The sequence below is a fragment of the Aquarana catesbeiana genome, linkage group LG09, assembly GCF_042186555.1.
Source record: "Aquarana catesbeiana isolate 2022-GZ linkage group LG09, ASM4218655v1, whole genome shotgun sequence".
Taxonomy (NCBI): Eukaryota; Metazoa; Chordata; class Amphibia; order Anura; family Ranidae; genus Aquarana; species Aquarana catesbeiana.
Genome location: NC_133332.1, coordinates 65,562,419 through 65,583,979, shown reverse-complemented (window position 1 = coordinate 65,583,979; position 21,561 = coordinate 65,562,419). Strand labels below are relative to the sequence as shown.

Sequence of the window (21,561 nt, the reverse complement as noted above, 5' to 3'; positions counted from 1 at the left end):
TGAGGACGGATATCGCTGTTATGGCAGCAGTTAGCTGCCATAACCCCAGTATCCTTGTGTTCAGCCGGCTACAAGATAAAAGTGGTCTCTGTGGCGGATTCGCCGCAAGATCACTTTTATCGGCGGCGGGAGAGGGGCCCTCCCGCCGTGCCCTGGACCTGTCGGCAGCGGCGGAGGCAGTCGGATCGTTCCTGTGGCCTGACATGGAGATGAGTGAGGGGAAGATGGCCCCCACCCGTCTCCATGACATTGCAGGGCGGAAGCGACGTCAAAACGTCACTTCTGTCCATAGCTCTTAAAGGGCCATTTTTTTTAAATAATTTTTTTAAATGACAATTTTTTTTTTTCTTGCATTTTAGTGTAAATATGAGATCTGAGGTCTTTTTGACCCCAGATCTCATATTTAAGAGGTCCTGTCATGCTTTTTTTTATTACAAGGGATGTTTACATTCCTTGTAATAGGAATAAAAGTGACACTTTTTTTTTTAAAACAGTGTAAAAAAAAAAAAAAGTTAAACGTGCAGAAACGAAAGCATACGTGAGTAGCGCCCGCATATGAAAACGGTGTTCAAACCACACATGTGAGGTATCGCCGCGATAGGTAGCCCTAGACCTCCTCTGTAACTCAAAACATACAACCTGTAAAATTTTTTAAACGTCGCCTATGGAGATTTTTAAGGGTAAAAGTTTGTCGCCATTCTGCGAGCAGGCGCAATTTTGAAGCGGGACATGTTGGGTATCAATTTACTTGGCGTAACATTATCTTTCACAATATTAAAAAAAAAATGGGCTAACTTTACTGCTGTCTTATTTTTTAAATTCAAAAAAAGTGTATTTTTTTCAAAAAAAGTGTACTTGTAAGACCGCTGCACAAATACGGTGTGATAGAAAGTATTGCAACGACCGCCATTTTATTCTCTAGGGTGTTAGAAAAAAAAATGTATATTGTTTGGGGGTTCTAATTAATTTTCTAGCAAAAAAAACTGTTTTTAACTTGTAAACAACACATCTAAAAAAGAAGCTTGGTCCTTAAGTGGTTAAAGCAGCACAAATGGCATTGCACCATATCCAGCCAGCAGAATCCATCCTGTACCTCTTCTAACTACAGTAGCTGAGATTTGCTTGGACATCATCGCTTTACCTCGCACTACTTCATTTAATAGGATCTTGCGGAAAGAAAGTAGTACAGGATTCTAAGTGTATACTCACTGTAGGTGATGCAGGCAGGCCAGCCCTCGTTCTGTAATTTGAGGACATCCCTTCAATATGAGAACTTCCAATGAATTCCCAAGCACGTGAAGGCGACCTAAACACCAGTCATCAATGTACGGACAGCAGCTGAGGTTCAGGTAGTGTAACTCTTCTAATTCCACTGTACAGCAGAAGAATCAGAACAATGAGGGTGAGAGAGCTTAAAATGCAATGAATACACCAATTAGTAGTAAACGCAAACATAAGTAATAACAGTCAAAGCAACTATAAAAATAGAACACTGCAGAAGACAGGTATACCAAGACAACCCTGTTCTATAGTTTTCAATAATTCTCCATCCCATAAATGTGTATCGTGTTGCAACTTTAAAAATTTTAACTTAACCGACCACGTAATGCATATGTGTGGTGGTAGGTAGGATGGGCGTCCACACACAGCACATATGCATCCACTGGGCTGAAGTAACCGTCTTGAAGAGAATACAAGGGCTGCAAGTGCTGACCTCTTAAAAATTTTAGTTGCATGGCTGTCCCTGGCTTCAGTACCTCCTGAGGTGCTAAATTTGGAACTAGCATGTGAATAAAAAAATTAACCCGTTGGGTTCATCCAAGTTCACCAACTCAAATACTGGGTCAGTGACTCAAAGTACAGAATCCACTGGAGAGGTCAGCAATGGCAACCTTCAAATTCTCGCAGTTCAAAATTCTTCTAAAACATTTTCATGAAGTGATGTAAACAGGTTATATTTTCCTTGGCTTCATACATATAGAGGGCAGCAGGTCCCTAGAAAGAGAGATACTGAATGTTTCCAAATGAACAATTTGAATCCACCAGAAACTGTGAGTTAGGCTTTAAAAACCATAAGACCTTGTTCACGCAGGGATGTATCAATGCCTGCTCCTTGCGGGTAAACATGGCCTTGCAACCAAAATATATAAAACACAAAAATATTCTGTTATATATCCCGGTTCAAGGATGACCACTAGGCATATACAGTAAGAGTAGCACCCTATAGAAAAACAATGTTTGTTACAAATATCTCCTAAAAAACGCATCATAGTCATAATCAGGTAGGAGGTGGAGGTAAGCTTTTACTAGGACTATGCTTGCCAGTGGGGAGAGGACCTCCCCAATTATATGAAGTTGCTACTGGATCTTTTGTAAGCGTTACCTTCCTCCATGGTGGATGTGGGGCGGTCCTCAGGAGGCCTAGAGACTATTTATAGGAGGGTTAGACGATTAAGGATTCGGACGTTATGGTTGATGGATGGTTGGGACCTCGTCACAGAGATCTCTTACATTTGTTTCGTATCTATATGGAGAAGTGAGAAGTCTTGGGAAATGATGGCTTTATTTGACTGGATTACCCTTTGGCCTTAGTGGGATTTGGTTTTCCTTTTTTGTAGTATTGTTACTGGGCTAATTTTTCCTACTATTAGAGTCGACAAATTCTTGTCTTTTCTGTCCTCACCGGCATGTTAAAGTTTTAAATACCAATTCCATATATCTTCAAACTATTGGGGATGATCTCAGGAAGTGAGTAATGGAGACTCTAGATATAGGGTCCACACCCCCATTTTTTGTCTGTAATGCTTTTGTGAATTTGGATACATGTTTATAAATATTTTTGATTTAATTTTAGTCAGTCATTTTGCTGGTGGGTCTTTTGTGGTTATTTATACCCTTTGTTTCCTGTGGAGTTCCTTGATGCCTTCCCATAGCCTGGGATGACGTAATCGGTTAATCGCATATATTGTTTGACTGGGTATTTTTGTGTGTCAATATGTTTGTTTAATGTGTTTTTTTTTTTTTTTTTTGCAGACAGGTTTTTGGTAATACTTAAGTATTGTAGTATGTTAGATTTATGTTTGATATACGATGACACCATGTAAAATTCTTAATTCTCTTGTGTTATACATGATTCTGTATGATATATGAATGTAAATCCTTTTTATTGTTCATTTTAGATGTATAATGTTTTAAAATATATTCTTGCCTGTCCTAAGATACTGTTATAGTCCTCAAGATTCCCCGTGAAACTCGTAGACGAATACACAAAGGACATTGTGGGCAATATGTATTTCATATGATTTTACGATTATAACTATGATACTTTTTAATTAGCTTATTGTATTAAACATGTTTTATTTAATGGGATACTACTCCTATATACCTAGCTGTCATCCTTGAACTCCTATTATTTTATGTATATTTTGGCTGCAATTATATTGTGGAATGATGACCTCTGGGCAATGATCTGTATATTTTTAATATATTCACATCTCCCATGCAGTTTTTTCTTTAGATACTCATTAAACATGGCCTTGCACAGGGATGTAGAGGTGCTCTGTGCATATCTGTGCGGGCAGTCCCACTGATGCCAATTGGGACATAAAGGTTGCATGGACACAGCCACTGCTCCCAATTTGACATCCTTTTGGGTGCATGACCCAAACTCACACATCGTGCGTTCGGGGACAGAAACCCACATGGATGTCAAAGTTGGAGAAGCTGTGTTCAGGTAACCGCGGAGTCCCAATCAACATCAATTTCCAATGCACTATTCCCATTGCACATGTTCCTGTAGAAATGGCTGGGCGTGGGTGCTGAGGTAGCCATCGGATAGAATCGTGTCAAGTCAGAGCAAAGGAATGTCACCAGCACACCAAGTATCTCCAGAGTAGGCCCTAAGCTCATTGTTACAGCAGATTGCAATCTGTTGTAACAATATCATCGCTGATTAGATCTTAGGACCCACTCTGGAGATCCTTGGTGTGCTGGTGACATTTTTTTTCCCCAATTGACATCAATGGGACTGCCTGCATGCACACAACACCTGTGGATTCCAACGAGGGAAAACATGGCTTTGCATGGGGGGTACGCAGTGATACGCCTCTGTGTGAATGGGGCCTAAGAAAGGTATACTATATGGGCAAAAGTTTGTGGACACCTACCACATGTTTATCAGCTTAAGCTTTTCACTCCAAAACCATAAGCAATAATGTGATGTTGCACCATCACCCCCCCCCCCCCCCCCCCCCCCCCAACATTCTTCTCTCTTCTGGATAGATTTTCTACAAGATCTTGGAGTATGGTGTGTGAGGCTTAGTCAACGGAGCATTTTTGAGGTCAGATAAAGATTTGGATGAGAAGTCCTGGCTCACAATCAACATTCCAATTAATTCGACAGGTACTTAGTTAGTAGGGTTGTGGTCAGCGTTCAGCTCAGGCCATTTGGATTCTTCTGCACAAAACTTGTCAAACCATGTCTTTATAGACCTAGATTTGTGCACAGTCATGCTAGAACCAAAAAAGAGCCTTCCTCAATCTACTGTCACAAGGTTGGAAACACACATTTATCTCTGAATGCTGTAGCACTAACAGTACCCGATCACTGCAAACACTGTGGTGTCTACACACTTTTGATTATATTATGTAGTTAAGTGGCCCTCGTAGCTGCCAAGCTGTTTAGTTTGGTAAGACATTTCTTGTATCCTCTTACGTATAGGGGCAAGGCCATCGTAGTTCACTTCACTATGACTCAAGTCCACACATTCTATTGGCACATCCTTATATTTCAAAAAATCCAAGGTAATCTTATTCTGAACAGGTCGGACCCAGTCCTGGTGACCACGGAACCTGAGGAAGACACCGGTTATTCCCACAGAACAAAATGAACACTGCTGCATGAATAAAACACCTACATTATATTTGGGAATGTTGCCAAGCTTCACAGCACAAGTCAAGGCACCAGAATAAAGATATTGTTTAGTAGACAAACCCCTGGTACAGGTATTTAAAAACTTTCAATCAAAAAAAATAAAAAAATTTATAAATGCACAATAAAAATCGTCTAATATCAGGTCACCTGATCCTTTTATCCTACTTCCCTTTTTCAAAAGATGCAGACTAGTGGAAAGGATGACTACAAAGCTGACCTAGTTGGTAACATGTTGTAGTCTCATCATAATGGGAAGAGAACTACTTTTCAGAACACTAAATAGGCAAAACGGGGAGGATAGATAGATAGATAGATAGATAGATAGATAGATAGATAGATAGATAGATAGATAGATAGATAGATAGATAGATAGATAGATAGATAGATAGATAGATAGATAGATAGACAGACTACGGAAAGTTTACGATCCATACCTTACACCTCCTTTATGTATCTGTGTGTAGTAAGCCGCACCAGCAAATTTACCATGCATAGCCTCCATAACATGGAACCGTCTGAAAACAAGAGAAAGAAAGCAGTGAATGTAACAATCGTTTATGTAGATAAAAAACCTAATGCCAATCCACAGGCCTTTTACAACCCCAATTCCAAAACAGTGTTACCTATCCCCCTGAGGATGTTTACAGGAATGCAATACATAGGGGCAGTACCTCTTCAGCACTCCTAGCCCCTCCATCCTGCCCCCACAAGCAGCTTGCTATGGGGGCACCCGAGCCGAGCTGCAGCTCCTTGTGTACATTCATACACGGAGCCGCAGTTCAGCCCCACCCCCTTTCTCTCTCTCTGTTTTCATTGGCTCACTGACTTTGACTGACAGCAGCGGGAGCCAGTGACGCCCACTGTGTGTCTCAGCCAATGAGAAGGGAGAGTCCCGGACAGCCGAGTCTCTCGTGCAACAATTGCTGGATCGAGATGGGCTCAGGTAAGTATTGGAGTGGCTGCTGTATACTGAAGGTTTTTTTTATCTTAAAGTGGAGTCCCCCCCAAAGAAAAAAAAAAAATTAGTAATGTTTTTAAAAGAAAAAATTAAAAAACATTTGGAGAAAATTTTTTTTTTTACTCACCTCTAAATGCCTGTTGCTAGGGGGTCCCCCGTAGTCTGCCTCCTTCGGTGCCTGGGCTCCTGACGTCACTTCCCACAGCGCAGGAAGGGAGATCGCCTCTCCACCCTCCCTCTTGTCAATCATCTGGGACACATGACCGGTCCCAGATGATAGCGGGGCCAGTGACGGCACGCAGCGCGGCTCGCGCATGCGCAGTGGGTGCCCGGCTGTGAAGCCACAGCCAGGCGCCCACAGTTGAAATGCCGGCGCCGACGAGTGGAGGGGGGAGACGAGCGGGGCTTCGATCCCCCGCATCGCTGGACCCTGGGACAGGTAAGTGTCCAATTAAAAAAGTCAGCAGCTGCAGTATTTGTGGCTGCTGACTTTTAATTTTTTTTTTTTTTTAAATGGGAACCCCACTTTAATGCATAGAATGTATTAAGATAAAAAAAAAAAAAACTTCTGCCTTTACAACCACTTTAGGCTCTGAGGAATCTGTGTAATGAATCGGCCCTAATACAATAACCCTTGAAGTTATAGGCAAAACAATCTGGGCTACTCACTCATTCATCTTTCTGATTCGCCACTGATTCCATAGTTGACTCCATTCCATTTCAGCAACACGTTGTCTCACAAAATCCACAACCTTCTTCTTAGTGTCTGTAACTAAGGACGAGGAACTGTGACGGGCAAAGACATAGCCAGGGAATGATGGCCGGAGACAGAGAGTCCTGAGCTGGTGAAGAATATGTAAAAGAAGCCAATGAGCCAACAATACCCTATGCGTACATTTATTACATGATTATTTTTATTCATGTTTGTTATGTATATATGTTTTTTTCTATGGTTTTTTTTTTTATGTAGTTTCCAGGTTACTCTCACTTTTTGCAATTTTCTTTATTATTCAATATTTTTTCCCCCTACCACCCCTTCCTCCCTTTTATTTTAATTTATTTTTCCGTGTCCCAGCAAGTCTCACGTCATATTTCCCTTGGGAGCTGCAATCCCTCTTCCACCTTCTACCCGCCGCAATTCTTGTTGGGTGACACCTATCCATGGGAATTCATCCTGTTCCCCCTGGCAGCGGAGTTCCCAGCGCTGGCTAAAATGGTTTCTGCCTCCTTCTGCTTTCGCCCCTAGAGCCAAGAGGGATTGGCGTCATCTTCAGCGTCTCTCGACGCTTCCGGCTCCCTCATGTCCTGCGTCATCATGTTGCTGCCCCCCCCCCCCCGGCGGCGAGGTTGCGCAGTACTGGGCAGGGTCCACCAAGTTATGCACAGCTGATACTCTCAGCTGTACTTACGTGGTGAGACTGATTTTCATCGTCCGCAACTATGGGAGGGGATCCAGGGGCGTGCCCCATCCCCTCACACTTTGCAAGCCCAATGGTTGATTTCAACCATGATGATGCTGAAAGGGCGGGGCCCATTTGGAGACCAGGACTATTTAGTCCAGGCTCTAACATGGGTTCAGTGCTGTGCTTCCAGCGGTACAGAGCTGCTGTTCCTGTGTTGGTCTTGCTTCCTCTAAGGTTAATGGCCCATGCATATTGTACGAAAACTGTCGTCCGAGGAAGAATCGAACGATTTTCGGATCATGTGTACACTACTTTCGAGAGCCGATCATGACTGTTCATCCAATATTATTTGATCGGACGCGCACGAAAATTTTCCTCGTATGATACCAGATCGTACGATTTTAGTCAGTCTAGTTGTCGTCCGAAAATACAATACAATACATTACAACACATGACATCACTTCCGATTTTTTTTTCTGACGTACGAGAATTTTCCTGACTTTAGTTACTATTCAATTTCTACTTGTGACTATTAAGCGAAAAAAGTCGTACGATCTTCGGATCGTGTGTACGGGCCATTAGTCATATTGTGAAGTTCATCCACGGTTGACATTCATGTTGTACCTTTTCAGTTCATAATCAGTGTTCAGTGATTGTGTCGTTGGGCGGTCAGGGTTTCAGCGCATGTTCGGTGTTTTGTTTGTTCAGATGGAATCCCCTTTCCATTTGAAGCCTTCATTATACACTGGGGCCACACACCATCACTATTTTTGCACCTTCACTCATTAATTTACCTGATTAATGTTTAGATAGCATTTCTATGCCAATTAATTTTATATATTGAGGGCTAATTTTAGCCACACCCGTCCGCTGTCACTGGCACATATATACATATATACTTGACCACGCTTTGCACTTTTATGAATTAATGGAATACTACTACCACATATATAAATATGTACAACTTTCAGCAACTGTGGACCAGGTATGTGTTTAATAGATATTAGAGTTTGCTACACTTAACATGCCCTATTACTACTATCCTATACACACCTTATCGGTTACCTCCTTACTATCAAGGTATCCCCATCATTGTTGTGTTTATTTCGTCACATATTGGGATTTTTCTATCTTTATTGGTGACACACATACACTTTTTATGATTTCATCAATTTTTTTCCTCCTTGTCATTAGTGCATTTTTTACCCATATATTAAACAACACTATTATGTTATCAGGTGTTTGGCGTTTTTTCTTTCCTTTGGTTATATTTACATTGACCGCCAGGATGTCAGATCTGTGAACACACCACGTTGTTACCATTTCCCCGCCCCTTCACAGCTCCCATGGGGAAAAGGAGTGGACTTCTGGACACGCCCGGGGGAGACCCTCTGTATGTTACCATATATAGTATATTGCTACACATAAGCGTGCCTTCTTTATCCAACCAGACTACCTTTCCGGAGAGAGTTGACCAGCATTTGGCACTACCTGTAAGTTACAGATATTGAGATATATTCATACATACATGGCTCTCCTCCTGCCCTTTCCCCCTACTACCCCTACCTCCCCCTTTTGTTATCATTCATTTTTATCTCCAGATACCTACCTGCACCTCTCCTGAGGAAGCGAGAATTACCTTGCGACATGTGTAGATATCAGAACAAAAGATTACAGCGCACACATGCAAAAAAGACATTTACCTCCTGCAAGGCTATTTAAAACACCTAAACATTTTTAAAAAAATATGGGGATTTGGTCACACCATATTGCTATATCGTTCTTAAGCCCACTTACTGCGACAAAGTACCCCATGATTAGTGGGTCCTACACTATCCATAGAATGGGAGATCCTGCATCTCTGAACCATGAGAGCTACACTCTTCTAAATGGGAGAATATTGAGGTCTCAACCTATGACATAGGTGGGCAGTGATGAGGGAGTGGGGTGCTGTTTGTATGGTCTTATGGCTGCACCATCTTTAATGCATCTTTTAGGGTGTGCCCCCCAAATCTTGGTCTATTATATGGATTCTGAAATTTTTTTTGGGCAGGAGCACCCCACTCCCTCATCATTTCCTCTTATTAGTGTCCACCTGTGTTATAGGTGGAGTCCTTTAGTTCTCTCATATAGAGGAGTGTATTTCTCCCACAGTTTAGAGAAGCAGAATCTTCCATTCTATGTATAGAGTAGGACCCACTAATCTTGGGGTACTTTGTCGCAGTAAGTGGGCTTAAGCATCATATAGCCATATGATGTGACCAAATCCCCATATTTTTGAAAATGTTCAGGTGTTTTAAATAGCCTTGCAGGAGGTAAATGTCTTTTTTGCATGTGTGCGCTGTAATATTTTGTTCTGTTTGTACGATCTTATGGCTGCACCATCTTTTAGAGTGTGCCCCCCAAATATCTTGTTTGTCTATTGTATGGATTCTGACCAAATCAGATGGGGAGGAAGCTCCAGCACACAGCTTGTGATTGATAGCCTCAGTTCTCTTCCTGTGTGCTGTGTGAAAGGGGGTGTGCCCCTTCCCTTCAATCAGCTATCCCCTCTTAATCTATCATGAATCCTGCTGCCAGACTCATATACCTTACCAAGAGCTTTGTGTCTGCCAACCCTCTCTCCTCTAATCCCTACACTGGCTTCCGATTGCTCAGATAATTACATTCAAAATACTAACAATACCATACAAAGCCATTCACAACTCTGCCCTGAGCTACATCACCAATCGTGTCTCCAAATATCACCCAAACCGTCCTCTCCGCTCCTCTCAAGACCTCCTACTCTTACACTCCTCCTCCTATACTCGTATCCAGGACTTCTCCGGAGCCTCCCCCATACTCTGGAACTCTCTACCACAATCTGTCCAGCTATCTCCTACTCTGTCCACCTTTAGGCGATCCCTGAAAACTCATTCATGGAAGTCAATCATGCCTCCAACCAATCTTTTATCACTTCCATCAGCTCAACCCCTATAGATATAACCTTTTGTACCACTTGCCCCACCTTCTTAGAGTGTAAGCTCCTATGAGCAGGGCCCTCTTAACCCTCTTGTATTTTATTGTATTGTAACTGTATGGTCTCCCTTTTATATTGTAAAGCACTGCGTAAACTGTTGGCGCTATATAAATCCTGTATAATAATAATCATCTCTCACTGAGTGCTGCAGACTGTAACTTCAGCTCCCTACTTTCTGAAAGCTCAGACAAGCTGTATAATCTCTGGACTTTGAACGGATGTAGAGAAGAGAGCGTTGCGGATAAAGAGGTACAACTTTTGTATGAGGTTTTTTTTTTTATTTCTGTGTATCACCTGAGCATAGTCACTTCACTGGGTATATGGAAGGGTTTACAATCACTTTTAACCAGTTCCTGACCGGCTCGCGTACATATACTGCGGCACAATGGCACCGCTGTGCGAAATCCCGTATGTATACGGGATTCCTTTAAGAGCCGCCAGAGGGGGGTGCACGCGCGCCCGCTGCACGTGGCCGGCGGTCGCGTGCACGAGTTCCAGCACGGGGATTTGTGTGTGTAAACACACAAATCCCTGTGCTGTCAGAGGAGAGGAGACATGTCGTTTGTTCCTACTATGTAGGAACAGCGATATGTCTCCTCCCCTACTCAGTCCCCTCCCCCTACAGTTAAAACACGCTGAGGGAACACACATTTAACCCCTTGATCGCCCCCTAGTGTTAACCCCTTCCCTACCAGTGTCATTTACACAGTAATCAGTGCATTTTTATAGCACTGATCACTCTAAAAATGCTAATGGTCCCAAAAATGTGTCAAAAGTGTCCAATCTGTCGGCCCCAATCCCGCAAAAAAAAAAAAAAAAAAAAAAAAAAAAACCAACAACAAATCGCCGCCATTACTATTATAAATAATAATAATAAAAATGCCATAAATCTATCTACTATTTTACAGACGCTATAACTTTTGCGCAAACCAATGAATAAACGCTTATTGCAATTTTTTTTTTACCAAAAATAAGTAGAATACATATTGGCCTAAACTGAGGAGGAATTTTTTTTTAATGAAAATTTATTATAGCAAAAAGTAAAAAAAAAATATATTTTTTTTTCAAAATTGACGCTTTTTTTGTTTATAGCACAAAAAATAAAAACGGCAGACATGATCAAATACCACCGAAAGAAAGCTCTATTTGTAGGGAAAAAAAAGGTATAAATTGTATTTGGGTGCAGCGTCGCACGATTACGCAATTGTCAGTTAAAGTGACGCAGTGCTGAATCGCAAAAAATGTCCTGGTCATTAAGGGGGTAAATCCCTCCGGGGTTAAGGTGGAACCTAGCTGTGCACTGTGTTGTGTCCACAGGACAGGAAGTGAATGGGACACAAATGGCCAACAAACACCTAAATCTGCCTGTGGGGGGTCTCCTCTACACCCACATCTGACTAGAACCAGCTCAGCATGGAGTACCGTACTACCTCTAATAGCGACTCATCTCCCTCCAACACCGGGGCAAACAGAAACAATGTTGTGCGCAGCTATTCTATAGAACCGGTACGGCGCCCAGCGAAAATCCCGCACATTGCTGAGACTCTCGTGTCTACATTATCTTCAGGATGATCCGTATATGTGTGACAATACTGAGACACGTTCGAGACCTCTACAAGTCACCTACCAGCCTGGGCGCCGCCATGTTGATTATGGTCACGTGATTAGCGGAGGCGGTATATACCGTCCCTGACCTATGATTGGTGGAGGTCTCGCTAAAGGTTTATTGTCGCTGACCTGATTGGTCGAAGTCTCGCAGAAGGTGTACCGTAAAGCATGTAATAGAACACGCATACACAGTCTGTTCGGTAGTGTGAGCAGTGCTGTGAATGTGTGGTGAAGAGGTCTCTATTGATCCCACAGGGACTGTATACAAGAGACATCTCACTTCCCATAGACAGTCACTGCAACCAGGACAGCCAGAGCCCGGGGCAAACACAGCAATCTGCACCCCTCTCTGGGGTTATTACATGTCAGGGCCCCATGGTTGTACTGTATGGAGAAAGGCCATTCCATGTGTAACATAATACCTCAGTGGTTGACTGTTTTGGTAATGCTGCATTCTACAACCCTCACTGAGGAGGAAAATGAATCCTAAATTAGTGTCAGTGACCAGAATAATAACCCTCAACATTGGTGTCAGTGACCAGAATAATAACTCCCAACATTGGAGTCAGTGACTGGAACAATAACTCTCATCATTAGTGTTAGTGACTTCAATAATAACCCCAAACATTGTGTCAGTGACCACAGTAACAACCCCCAACATTGGTGTCAGGTACCACAATTATAAACCCAATATTATTGTCAGGGACTGCAATAATAACCCCCAACATTGGTGTCAGTGACCACAATAATAACCCCAAACATTGGTGTCAGTGACCGCAATTAAAAACCCCCAGCATTGGTGTCAGTGACCACAGTAACAACCTTTGGCATTGGTGTCAAACACCGGAACAATAACCCCCAACATTGGTGTCAGGGACTGCAATAATAACTCCCAACATTGGTGTCAGAGACTGCAATAATAACTCCCAACATTGGTGTCAGGGACTGCAATAATAACCCCCAACATTGGTGTCAGTGACCACAGTAACAACCTCCGGCATTGGTGTCAAACACCGGAACAATAACCCCCAACATTGGTGTCAGGGACTGCAATAATAACCCCCAACATTGGTGTCAGTGACCACAGTAACAACCCCCAACATTGGTGTCAGGTACCACAATTATAAACCCAATATTATTGTCAGGGACTGCAATAATAACCCCCAACATTGGTGTCAGTGACCACAATAATAACCCCAAACATTGGTGTCAGTGACCGCAATTAAAAACCCCCAGCATTGGTGTCAGTGACCGCAATTAAAAACCCCCAGCATTGGTGTCAGTGACCACAGTAACAACCTCTGGCATTGGTGTCAAACACCGGAACAATAACCCCCAACATTGGTGTCAGGGACTGCAATAATAACTCCCAACATTGGTGTCAGGGACTGCAATAATAACCCCCAACATTGGTGTCAGTGACCACAGTAACAACCTCCGGCATTGGTGTCAAACACCGGAACAATAACCCCCAACATTGGTGTCAGGGACTGCAATAATAACTCCCAACATTGGTGTCAGAGACTGCAATAATAACTCCCAACATTGGTGTCAGGGACTGCAATAATAACCCCGAACATCGGTGTCAGGGACTGCAATAATAACCCCTAACATCGGTGTCAGGGACTGCAATAATAACCCCCAACATTGGTGTCAGGGACTGCAATAATAACCCCCAACATTGGTGTCAGTGACCACAGTAACAACCCCCAACATTGGTGTCAGGTACCACAATTATAAACCCAATATTATTGTCAGGGACTGCAATAATAACCCCCAACATTGGTGTCAGTGACCACAATAATAACCCCAAACATTGGTGTCAGTGACCGCAATTAAAACCCCCAGCATTGGTGTCAGTGACCACAGTAACAACCTCTGGCATTGGTGTCAAACACCAGAACAATAACCCCCAACATTGGTGTCAGGGACTGCAATAATAACCCCCAACATTGGTGTCAGTGACCACAGTAACAACCTCCGGCATTGGTGTCAAACACCGGAACAATAACTCCCAACATTGGTGTCAGGGACTGCAATAATAACTCCCAACATTGGTGTCAGAGACTGCAATAATAACTCCCAACATTGGTGTCAGGGACTGCAATAATAACTCCCAACATTGGTGTCAGGGACTGCAATAATAACCCCCAACATCGGTGTCAGGGACTGCAATAATAACCCCCAACATCGGTGTCAGGGACTGCAATAATAACCCCCAACATTGGTGTCAGGTACTGCAATAATAACCCCCAACATTGGTGTCAGGGACTGCAATAATTTTTTTTTAAAGGTTAACTTTTTTATTATTTTTATAAGCAAAATCAGTATTGGTTGCACAGACATACAATCATATCAGACATTGTTTTAGTCATATTACAATCCGGTAAACAGGTATATAGGTTTGCATTATACATCAGTATGAATTGTCTTACATCATATTTTATTGCAGTTAGGGGAGGCTGTATACAACTGCTACAGTATATTATTCCTATACAACACTTATAGCTTGTCAATCTGGTGTTATAGTGTTCTCCGAGCTTACCCATGAGTTCCACATTTTGAGAAATTTTTTGGGACATCCTCTAGCTTCATATGTTAGCTTATACAATGGTATAGCGTGATTGATGAGGGTTAGCCAAAACTTTATAGTCGGAGTAGAGTGGGATTTCCAGTGCATAGTTATTGTTTTTTTGGCATAGAACAGTACAATCCTTAGAAAGGATTGCGTGTTTTTAGACAAGCCTTCATCATCAATGTAGCCTAATAGACACCTAAGAGGATTACAAATGTTCGGTATATTGGCTACAGAGCTGAGGAATGCTGTAACTCCTGACCAGATTCGCTTTATCGGAGCGCACTCCCACATTAGATGGAAGAATGTACCCTCAGCTGCACCGCATCTCAAGCATAAAGGATCTGGTAATTTTTTAAATTTAAATAGTAATTTGGGTGTGAAGTACACTCTATACAATAGCTTTGACTGGATCACCCTATCTCTGGAGGAGATGACCGAGGGGACCTGTAAGGGAAGAATCTCCCTCCATATTTCCTCCGTCAGCTCAGGTATATCTGCACGCCATGTGTGCTCAATCCTCTCCAATCTGGTAGTGGTGGAATGAAGCAGAGTTTTATAATAAGATGAAATTAATTTATCATGAGAGGGGTCAGTCAGCAAGAGTTCAAGCCTAGAGGATTTCATCTCTATATTTCTTAGCCCAAATTGTGCCGCTGCTGTGTGTCTTATCTGCAGGTATTGGAAGTAGGCCGTCCTTGGAAGCCCAAAATCCCTTTGGAATTCTATAAAGGATTTAAATGTGTTACCCGTGAATAAGTGTGATATTGTTTTCACCCCTTTTTTGGACCAGTACCCCCCGTCAGTCCTTTGATTAAATTCTGGTAGGGAAGGGTTTCCCCAGAGTGGGGCATTGGGAGAATAAACAGCTGTGGAATCTGTTGGGAGTAATTTGGAAATTTTAAAAATCCGCAGGGTCATAGATAAGATATTTATGCCCTCCCTCCCTCTAAGTGACATGCGATGTATTAGGTTTTGAAGAGATTCGTATGAGGTGAGAATGGCCGCCTCAAGTGCGGTAGCTGCATTGTTGGCCTCCGGAAAAAAACACCATTGAGCGTGCATCAATTGCGAGGCAATGTAGTATGTTTGGAGGCATGGCAGAGCCAGACCCCCTTCCAAAATGGGTAGTTGTAAAGTATGTTTTGCAATCTTCACCACCCCTCCTTTCCATAGAAAGTTAATAATTATTGAGTCTATTTCTTTAAATTTGGCTTTAGTAATGTAAATTGGGGAGTTACTCAGGATATAAAGGAATTTTGGGAGGTAAATCATCTTGAAAATATTAATTCTACCTAATAACGTGAGAGGAAGATTATTCCATGTTTTCAGGGTGGATTTTAATCTATTGATGAGAGGGTCCAGGTTAATCTTAGTATATGAGGAAATAGGGTGTTCGATCAGTACCCCTAAATATCGAAAGGTGGTTACTATTTGTAGTGGGCATGCCGGGGGCAATTTTATTTGTGACTCCCGGTCAATCTGAAACAAAAGAGATTTATCCCAATTGACCTGGAATCCCGAAAAGTGACCGAAACGCTGGATAGTCGCCAACAAGACTGGGAGAGATGACTGAGGGTCCTCGAGATATATCAACATATCATCTGCATATAAGGAGACTTTTTCTTCTAGGCCCCCAGTCGTCAACCCCTTAATCTCCCCATTGGATCTCACCAACGCAGCCAAGAGTTCTATTGCCAGTGCAAATAGTAGTGGTGACAGCGGGCATCCTTGCCTCGTTCCTCTCTTTATATGGAAAGCGTCCGATACAGACATATTAACCCTTAATCTAGCTATGGGTTTGGAATAGAGGAGCTGTACCCATTTTATGAAGACATTGCCAAATCCAAATTTGGCCAGGACCTCAAACAGATATGGCCATTCGACTGAGTCGAAGGCCTTATGAGCATCTAACGACAAAACCGTTCGAGTACCAGTCCTGTCATGTGATGTCTGTAGGTTAGTATATAATCTACGCAGGTTTATAGAGGTTGATCGTCCAGGCATAAATCCCGTTTGATCCGCCCCTATACATAGTTACATAGTAGGTGAGGTTGAAAAAATACACACGTCCATCAAGTCCAACCTATGTGTGTGATTATGTGTCAGTATTACCTTACATATCCCTGTATGTTGCGGTCATTCAGGTGATTATCTAATAGTTTCTTGAAGCTATCAATGCTCCCCGCTGAGACCACCGCCTGTGGAAGGGAATTCCACATCCTTACCGCTCTTACAGTAAAGAACCCTCTACGTAGTTTAAGGTTAAACCTCTTTTCTTCTAATTGTAATGAGTGGCCCCGAGTCTTATTAAACTCTCTTCTGCGAAAAAGTTTTATCCCTATTGTGGGGTCACCAGTACAGTATTTGTAAATTGAAATCATATCCCCTCTCAAGCGTCTCTTCTCCAGAGAGAATAAGTTCAACGCTCGCAACCTTTCCTCATAACTAAGATCCTCCAGACCCTTTATTAGCTTTGTTGCCCTTCTTTGTACTCGCTCCATTTCCAGTACATCCTTCCTGAGGACTGGTGCCCAGAACTGGACAGCATACTCCAGGTGCGGCCGGACCAGAGTCTTGTAGAGCGGGAGAATTATCGTTTTATCTCTGGAGTTGATCCCCCTTTTAATACATGCCAATATTCTGTTTGCCTTATTAGCAGCAGCTTGGCATTGCATGCCATTGCTGAGCCTATCATCTACTAGGACCCCCAGGTCCTTTTCCATCCTAGATTCCCCCAGAGGTTCTCCCCCCAGTGTATAGATTGCATTCATATTTTTGCCACCCAAATGCATTATTTTACATTTTTCTACATTGAACCTCATTTGCCATGTAGTCGCCCACCCCATTAATTTGTTCAGGTCTTTTTGCAAGGTTTCCACATCCTGCGGAGAAGTTATTGCCCTGCTTAGCTTAGTATCGTCTGCAAATACAGAGATTGAACTGTTTATCCCATCCTCCAGATCGTTTATGAACAAATTAAATAGGATTGGTCCCAGCACAGAACCCTGGGGAACCCCACTACCCACCCCTGACCATTCTGAGTACTCCCCATTTATCACCACCCTCTGAACACGCCCTTGTAGCCAGTTTTCAATCCAGGTACTCACCCTATGGTCCATGCCAACGGACCCTATTTTGTACAGTAAACGTTTATGGGGAACTGTGCCAAATGCTTTTGCAAAATCCAGATACACCACATCTACGGGCCTTCCTTTATCTAAATGGCAACTCACCTCCTCATAGAAGGTTAATAGATTGGTTTGGCAAGAACGATTCTTCATGAATCCATGCTGATTACTGCTAATGATATCGTTCTTATTACTAAAATCTTGTATATAGTCCCTTATCATCCCCTCCAAGATTTTACATACTATTGATGTTAGGCTAACTGGTCTGTAATTCCCAGGGATGTTTTTTGGGCCCTTTTTAAATATTGGTGCTACATTGGCTTTTCTCCAATCAGCTGGTACCATTCCAGTCAATAGACTGTCTGTAAAAATTAGGAACAACGGTCTGGCAATCACCTGACTGAGTTCCCTAAGTACCCTCGGATGCAAGCAATCTGGTCCCGGTGATTTATTAATGTTAAGTTTCTCAAGTCTAATTTTAATTCCGTCCTCTGTTAACCATGGAGGTGCTTCCTGTGTTGTGTCATGAGGATAAACACTGCAGTTTTGGTTACTGAAGCCCCCCGATTCACTCTTGAAGACTGAGGAGAAGAATAAATTCAATATCTTTGCCATCTCCCCATCCTTTGTAACCAGATGTCCTTCCTCGTTCTTTATGGGGCCAATATGGTCTGTCCTCCCTTTTTTACTGTTTACATACTTAAAGAATTTCTTGGGATTTTTTTTGCTCTCCTCCACTATGTGTCTTTCATGTTCTATCTTAGCCGTCCTAATTGCACCCTTACATTTCTTATTGCATTCTTTATAAAGTCTGAATGCTGAGGATGATCCCTCAACCTTGTATTTTTTGAAGGCCTTCTCCTTTGCTTTTATATGCATTTTTACATTGGAGTTAAGCCATCCAGGATTTTCGTTCGCTCTTTTAAATTTATTACCCAATGGGATACATTGGCTAATGCCCTTATTTAATATGCTCTTAAAGCAAACCCATCTCTCCTCCGTATTCTTTGTTCCTAATATTTTATCCCAATTTATGCCTTTTAGCAAGGTTTGTAGTTTAGGGAAGTTGGCTCTTTTGAAATTCAGTGTCTTTGTATTCCCTTTATGTTTCCTATTTGTGTGATTTATACTGAAACTAATTGACCTGTGATCGCTGTTACCTAAATTGCCCCGTATTTCCACATCTGTGATCAGGTCTGTATTGTTGGTAATCAGTAGATCCAGTAATGTTTTATTTCTAGTTGGTGCGTCTACCATCTGACCCATAAAATTGTCCTGCAAGACATTAAGGAACTGGCGAGCCTTAAATGAATGCGCGGTTCCCTCCGCCCAGTCTATGTCTGGATAATTAAAATCCCCCATTATGATAACACTTCCCATCCTTGCTGCTAATCCAATTTGTGATAGGAGATCCGTCTCCACTTCCTCCTTCAGGTTAGGGGGCCTATAGCATACTCCCAGTATTATTTTCCCCTTAGCTTCATCCCTTTGGAGCTCTACCCATAAGGATTCCACCTCCTCTCTAGCTCCCTCAGTGATGTCATCTCTCACATTCGCTTGTACATTATTCTTGATATATAGGCATACCCCTCCCCCTTTTTTACCCTCTCTATCCTTGCGGTATAGGGTATACCCTTGAATGTTTGCCAGCCAATCATGAGAGCTGTTGAACCAGGTCTCTGAAATTCCCACAAAATCCAAATCCTCCTTGTACAACAGTATCTCTAGTTCACCCATCTTGTCTGCCATGCTCCTGGCATTGGTGAACATGCCACATAGTTTAGACCGGTCGCATATTGTCCTCGTATTGGGTGTTTCAAAATTGCAACTAGGACTTGCTACTATACTCACCTTGTGTTTTTGTGCTTTGGTTAACCTACCACTAATGCCCCCAACACTACCCTCTGGAATATCATCCGCTCTGGCTATCACTGTCTCTGGACCCTCCCCCCCATCGCCTAGTTTAAAAACCCCTCTAACTTTTTGGCCATCTTCATTCCCAGCAGATCTGCACCCTCCTCATTTAGGTGCAGTCCGTCCCTTCTATAGTACCGGTTACCGACTGAGAAGTCGGCCCAGTCCTCCAGGAACCCAAACCTCTCCTTACTACACCAGCTCTTCAGCCACTTGTTTACTTCCCTAATCTCCCTCTGCCTTTCTGGTGTGGCTCGATGTACCGGTAGTATTCCTGAGAATACTACCTTGGAGGTCCTTTTCCTCAATTTTCCTATATTGGATGTGATTACTACGTTCAAGCGCCTGGCAAGTACTTTAGCCAGAATTTTAACGTCTGTGTTAATAAGTGAAATTGGCCGATATGATTCGCATAAAAGGTGATCTTTATGAGGCTTGGGAATTAAAACTATCAATGCTTCTGACATGGATGGTGGTAACTGGCCTGTTCTAAGGGCATAATTATACATCCGCTGTAAATGTGGGACTAAGAGATCCCGGAATTGCATATACCACTCGATAGGGAATCCATCAAGGCCCGGGGTCTTGTGTCTGGCAAAAGATTGTATTGCTTCCTCTATTTCTTCCGTCGTTAACGGAGCGTCAAGCTCATCAGCCTGACTCCTCGTCAATCTTGGAAGTGAAACCTCTGATAAATAATCATCCAATTCTATTATTGTGTAGTGGGCTTTGGTGGCATACAGAGCGGAGTAGAAGGCAACAAACTCCTTCATAATATCTTCACTCTGCTCAACCATCCCGCCCGTTTGGGTTTTTATTCTGGGAATGTTACAGGGTTGATATTCAGGCCTGGCCAGGTAAGCTAATAAGCGGCTGTTTTTATCCCCAAATTCAAATATACGTTGGTTTTGGTATAGTAACTTTTTCTGTGTACGTTCTAGGAGTACCAGGTCTAGTTCTCTAGCTCTATGTCGCCAAACAGCATGTGTGTCAGTAGTGGGGTGTGTAGAGTATTCTGTTTCCGCCATTCTAAGTTCTCCCTCTGCGTCCACTAATCTGGACTGCGACGCCTTGCGGGCCCCCCCGATGGCAGCTGCAAAAGAGCCACGGGCAGTGGCCTTGAAGGCATCCCAGACCACCGGGACATCTGCACTGCGTTTGTTGATTACCCAGTATGATTTCATGTCTGCCATGCTTTTATCTAATACAGCTTGGTCTGCCAACCATAATGAGCTCAGCCTCCACACCCAATAAGAGGAGGATGTATTCAGGGCCAGGTCTACCATCAAAGGCGAATGGTCAGACAGGGCCCTAGGTAAATATTTGATTTTGGCTATAAGACTGAGTAGATCAGATGAGACCAGACATAAGTCAATTCTTGATAGAGTATTATGAGTATCAGACTGACATGAGTATTCCTTTATATTCGCATGTTTCCATCTCCAGGCCTTCACCAAATCAAATTGGGTCAGAAAGGATCCTAGAGGAGTTGAGGGTAGTGTAGCGCATCGAAATCTATCCAAAGAATTATCTAAGACTGTGTTGTAATCCCCTGCAATTAATAAAGGACCTTCGGCAATTTCAAGTATCGTTCCCATCACCCTCTCAAAGAATTTCTTTGTGAAAGGCGGTGGGACATAAACATTTGTCACAGTGTATGGTTTACCCATTAGTTCCACTACCAGGATCACAAAACAGCCATTGGGATCTAATTTTATGCGTTTAATGGAAATTGGTGCCGATTTGGCAATAAGAATGGATGTCCCACGGCGATAGGAGGAGTAAGTAGAGTGTAAGGCGTATGCTATTTTAGCTCTTTTAAGGGCCATCACTCTGGAGCCCTGGAGATGGGTCTCCTGGAGAAGGATCACATGCGGTTTATATCGTGATAAGTAATCAAACATTATTGAACGTTTTACCTTAGAATTAAGCCCCCTCACATTCCATGATACCAAACGTAAAGTATTCATTCTTGAACATAAGATATGAGTTTGCACGACCACCCATCCAAGTAGTCCAG

General features: G+C 42.7%; 1 protein-coding gene across 2 annotated transcripts in view; it reads right to left on the bottom strand.

Moving 5' to 3' along the window:
• The window catches only part of LOC141107748 (distal membrane-arm assembly complex protein 2-like), a 33,572-nt gene extending 21,546 nt beyond the window's left edge, over positions 1 to 12,026 (bottom strand). The window contains exons 1-5 of one of the 2 annotated variants that reach the window (XM_073598680.1): positions 11,941 to 12,026; positions 6,561 to 6,733; positions 5,368 to 5,448; positions 4,715 to 4,851; positions 1,210 to 1,372 (exon numbers count right to left, since the gene is read on the bottom strand). In XM_073598680.1, coding sequence (XP_073454781.1) covers positions 1,210 to 1,372; positions 4,715 to 4,851; positions 5,368 to 5,448; positions 6,561 to 6,733; positions 11,941 to 11,958 — 572 coding nt within the window. In that variant the 5' untranslated portion in view covers positions 11,959 to 12,026. Of the gene's footprint in view, positions 1 to 1,209; positions 1,373 to 4,714; positions 4,852 to 5,367; positions 5,449 to 6,560; positions 6,734 to 11,743; positions 11,911 to 11,940 lie in introns of those variants that run through there. The other variant, XM_073598681.1, reaches the window with a different exon arrangement.
• Between the last annotated feature and the right edge of the window lie 9,535 nt (positions 12,027 to 21,561).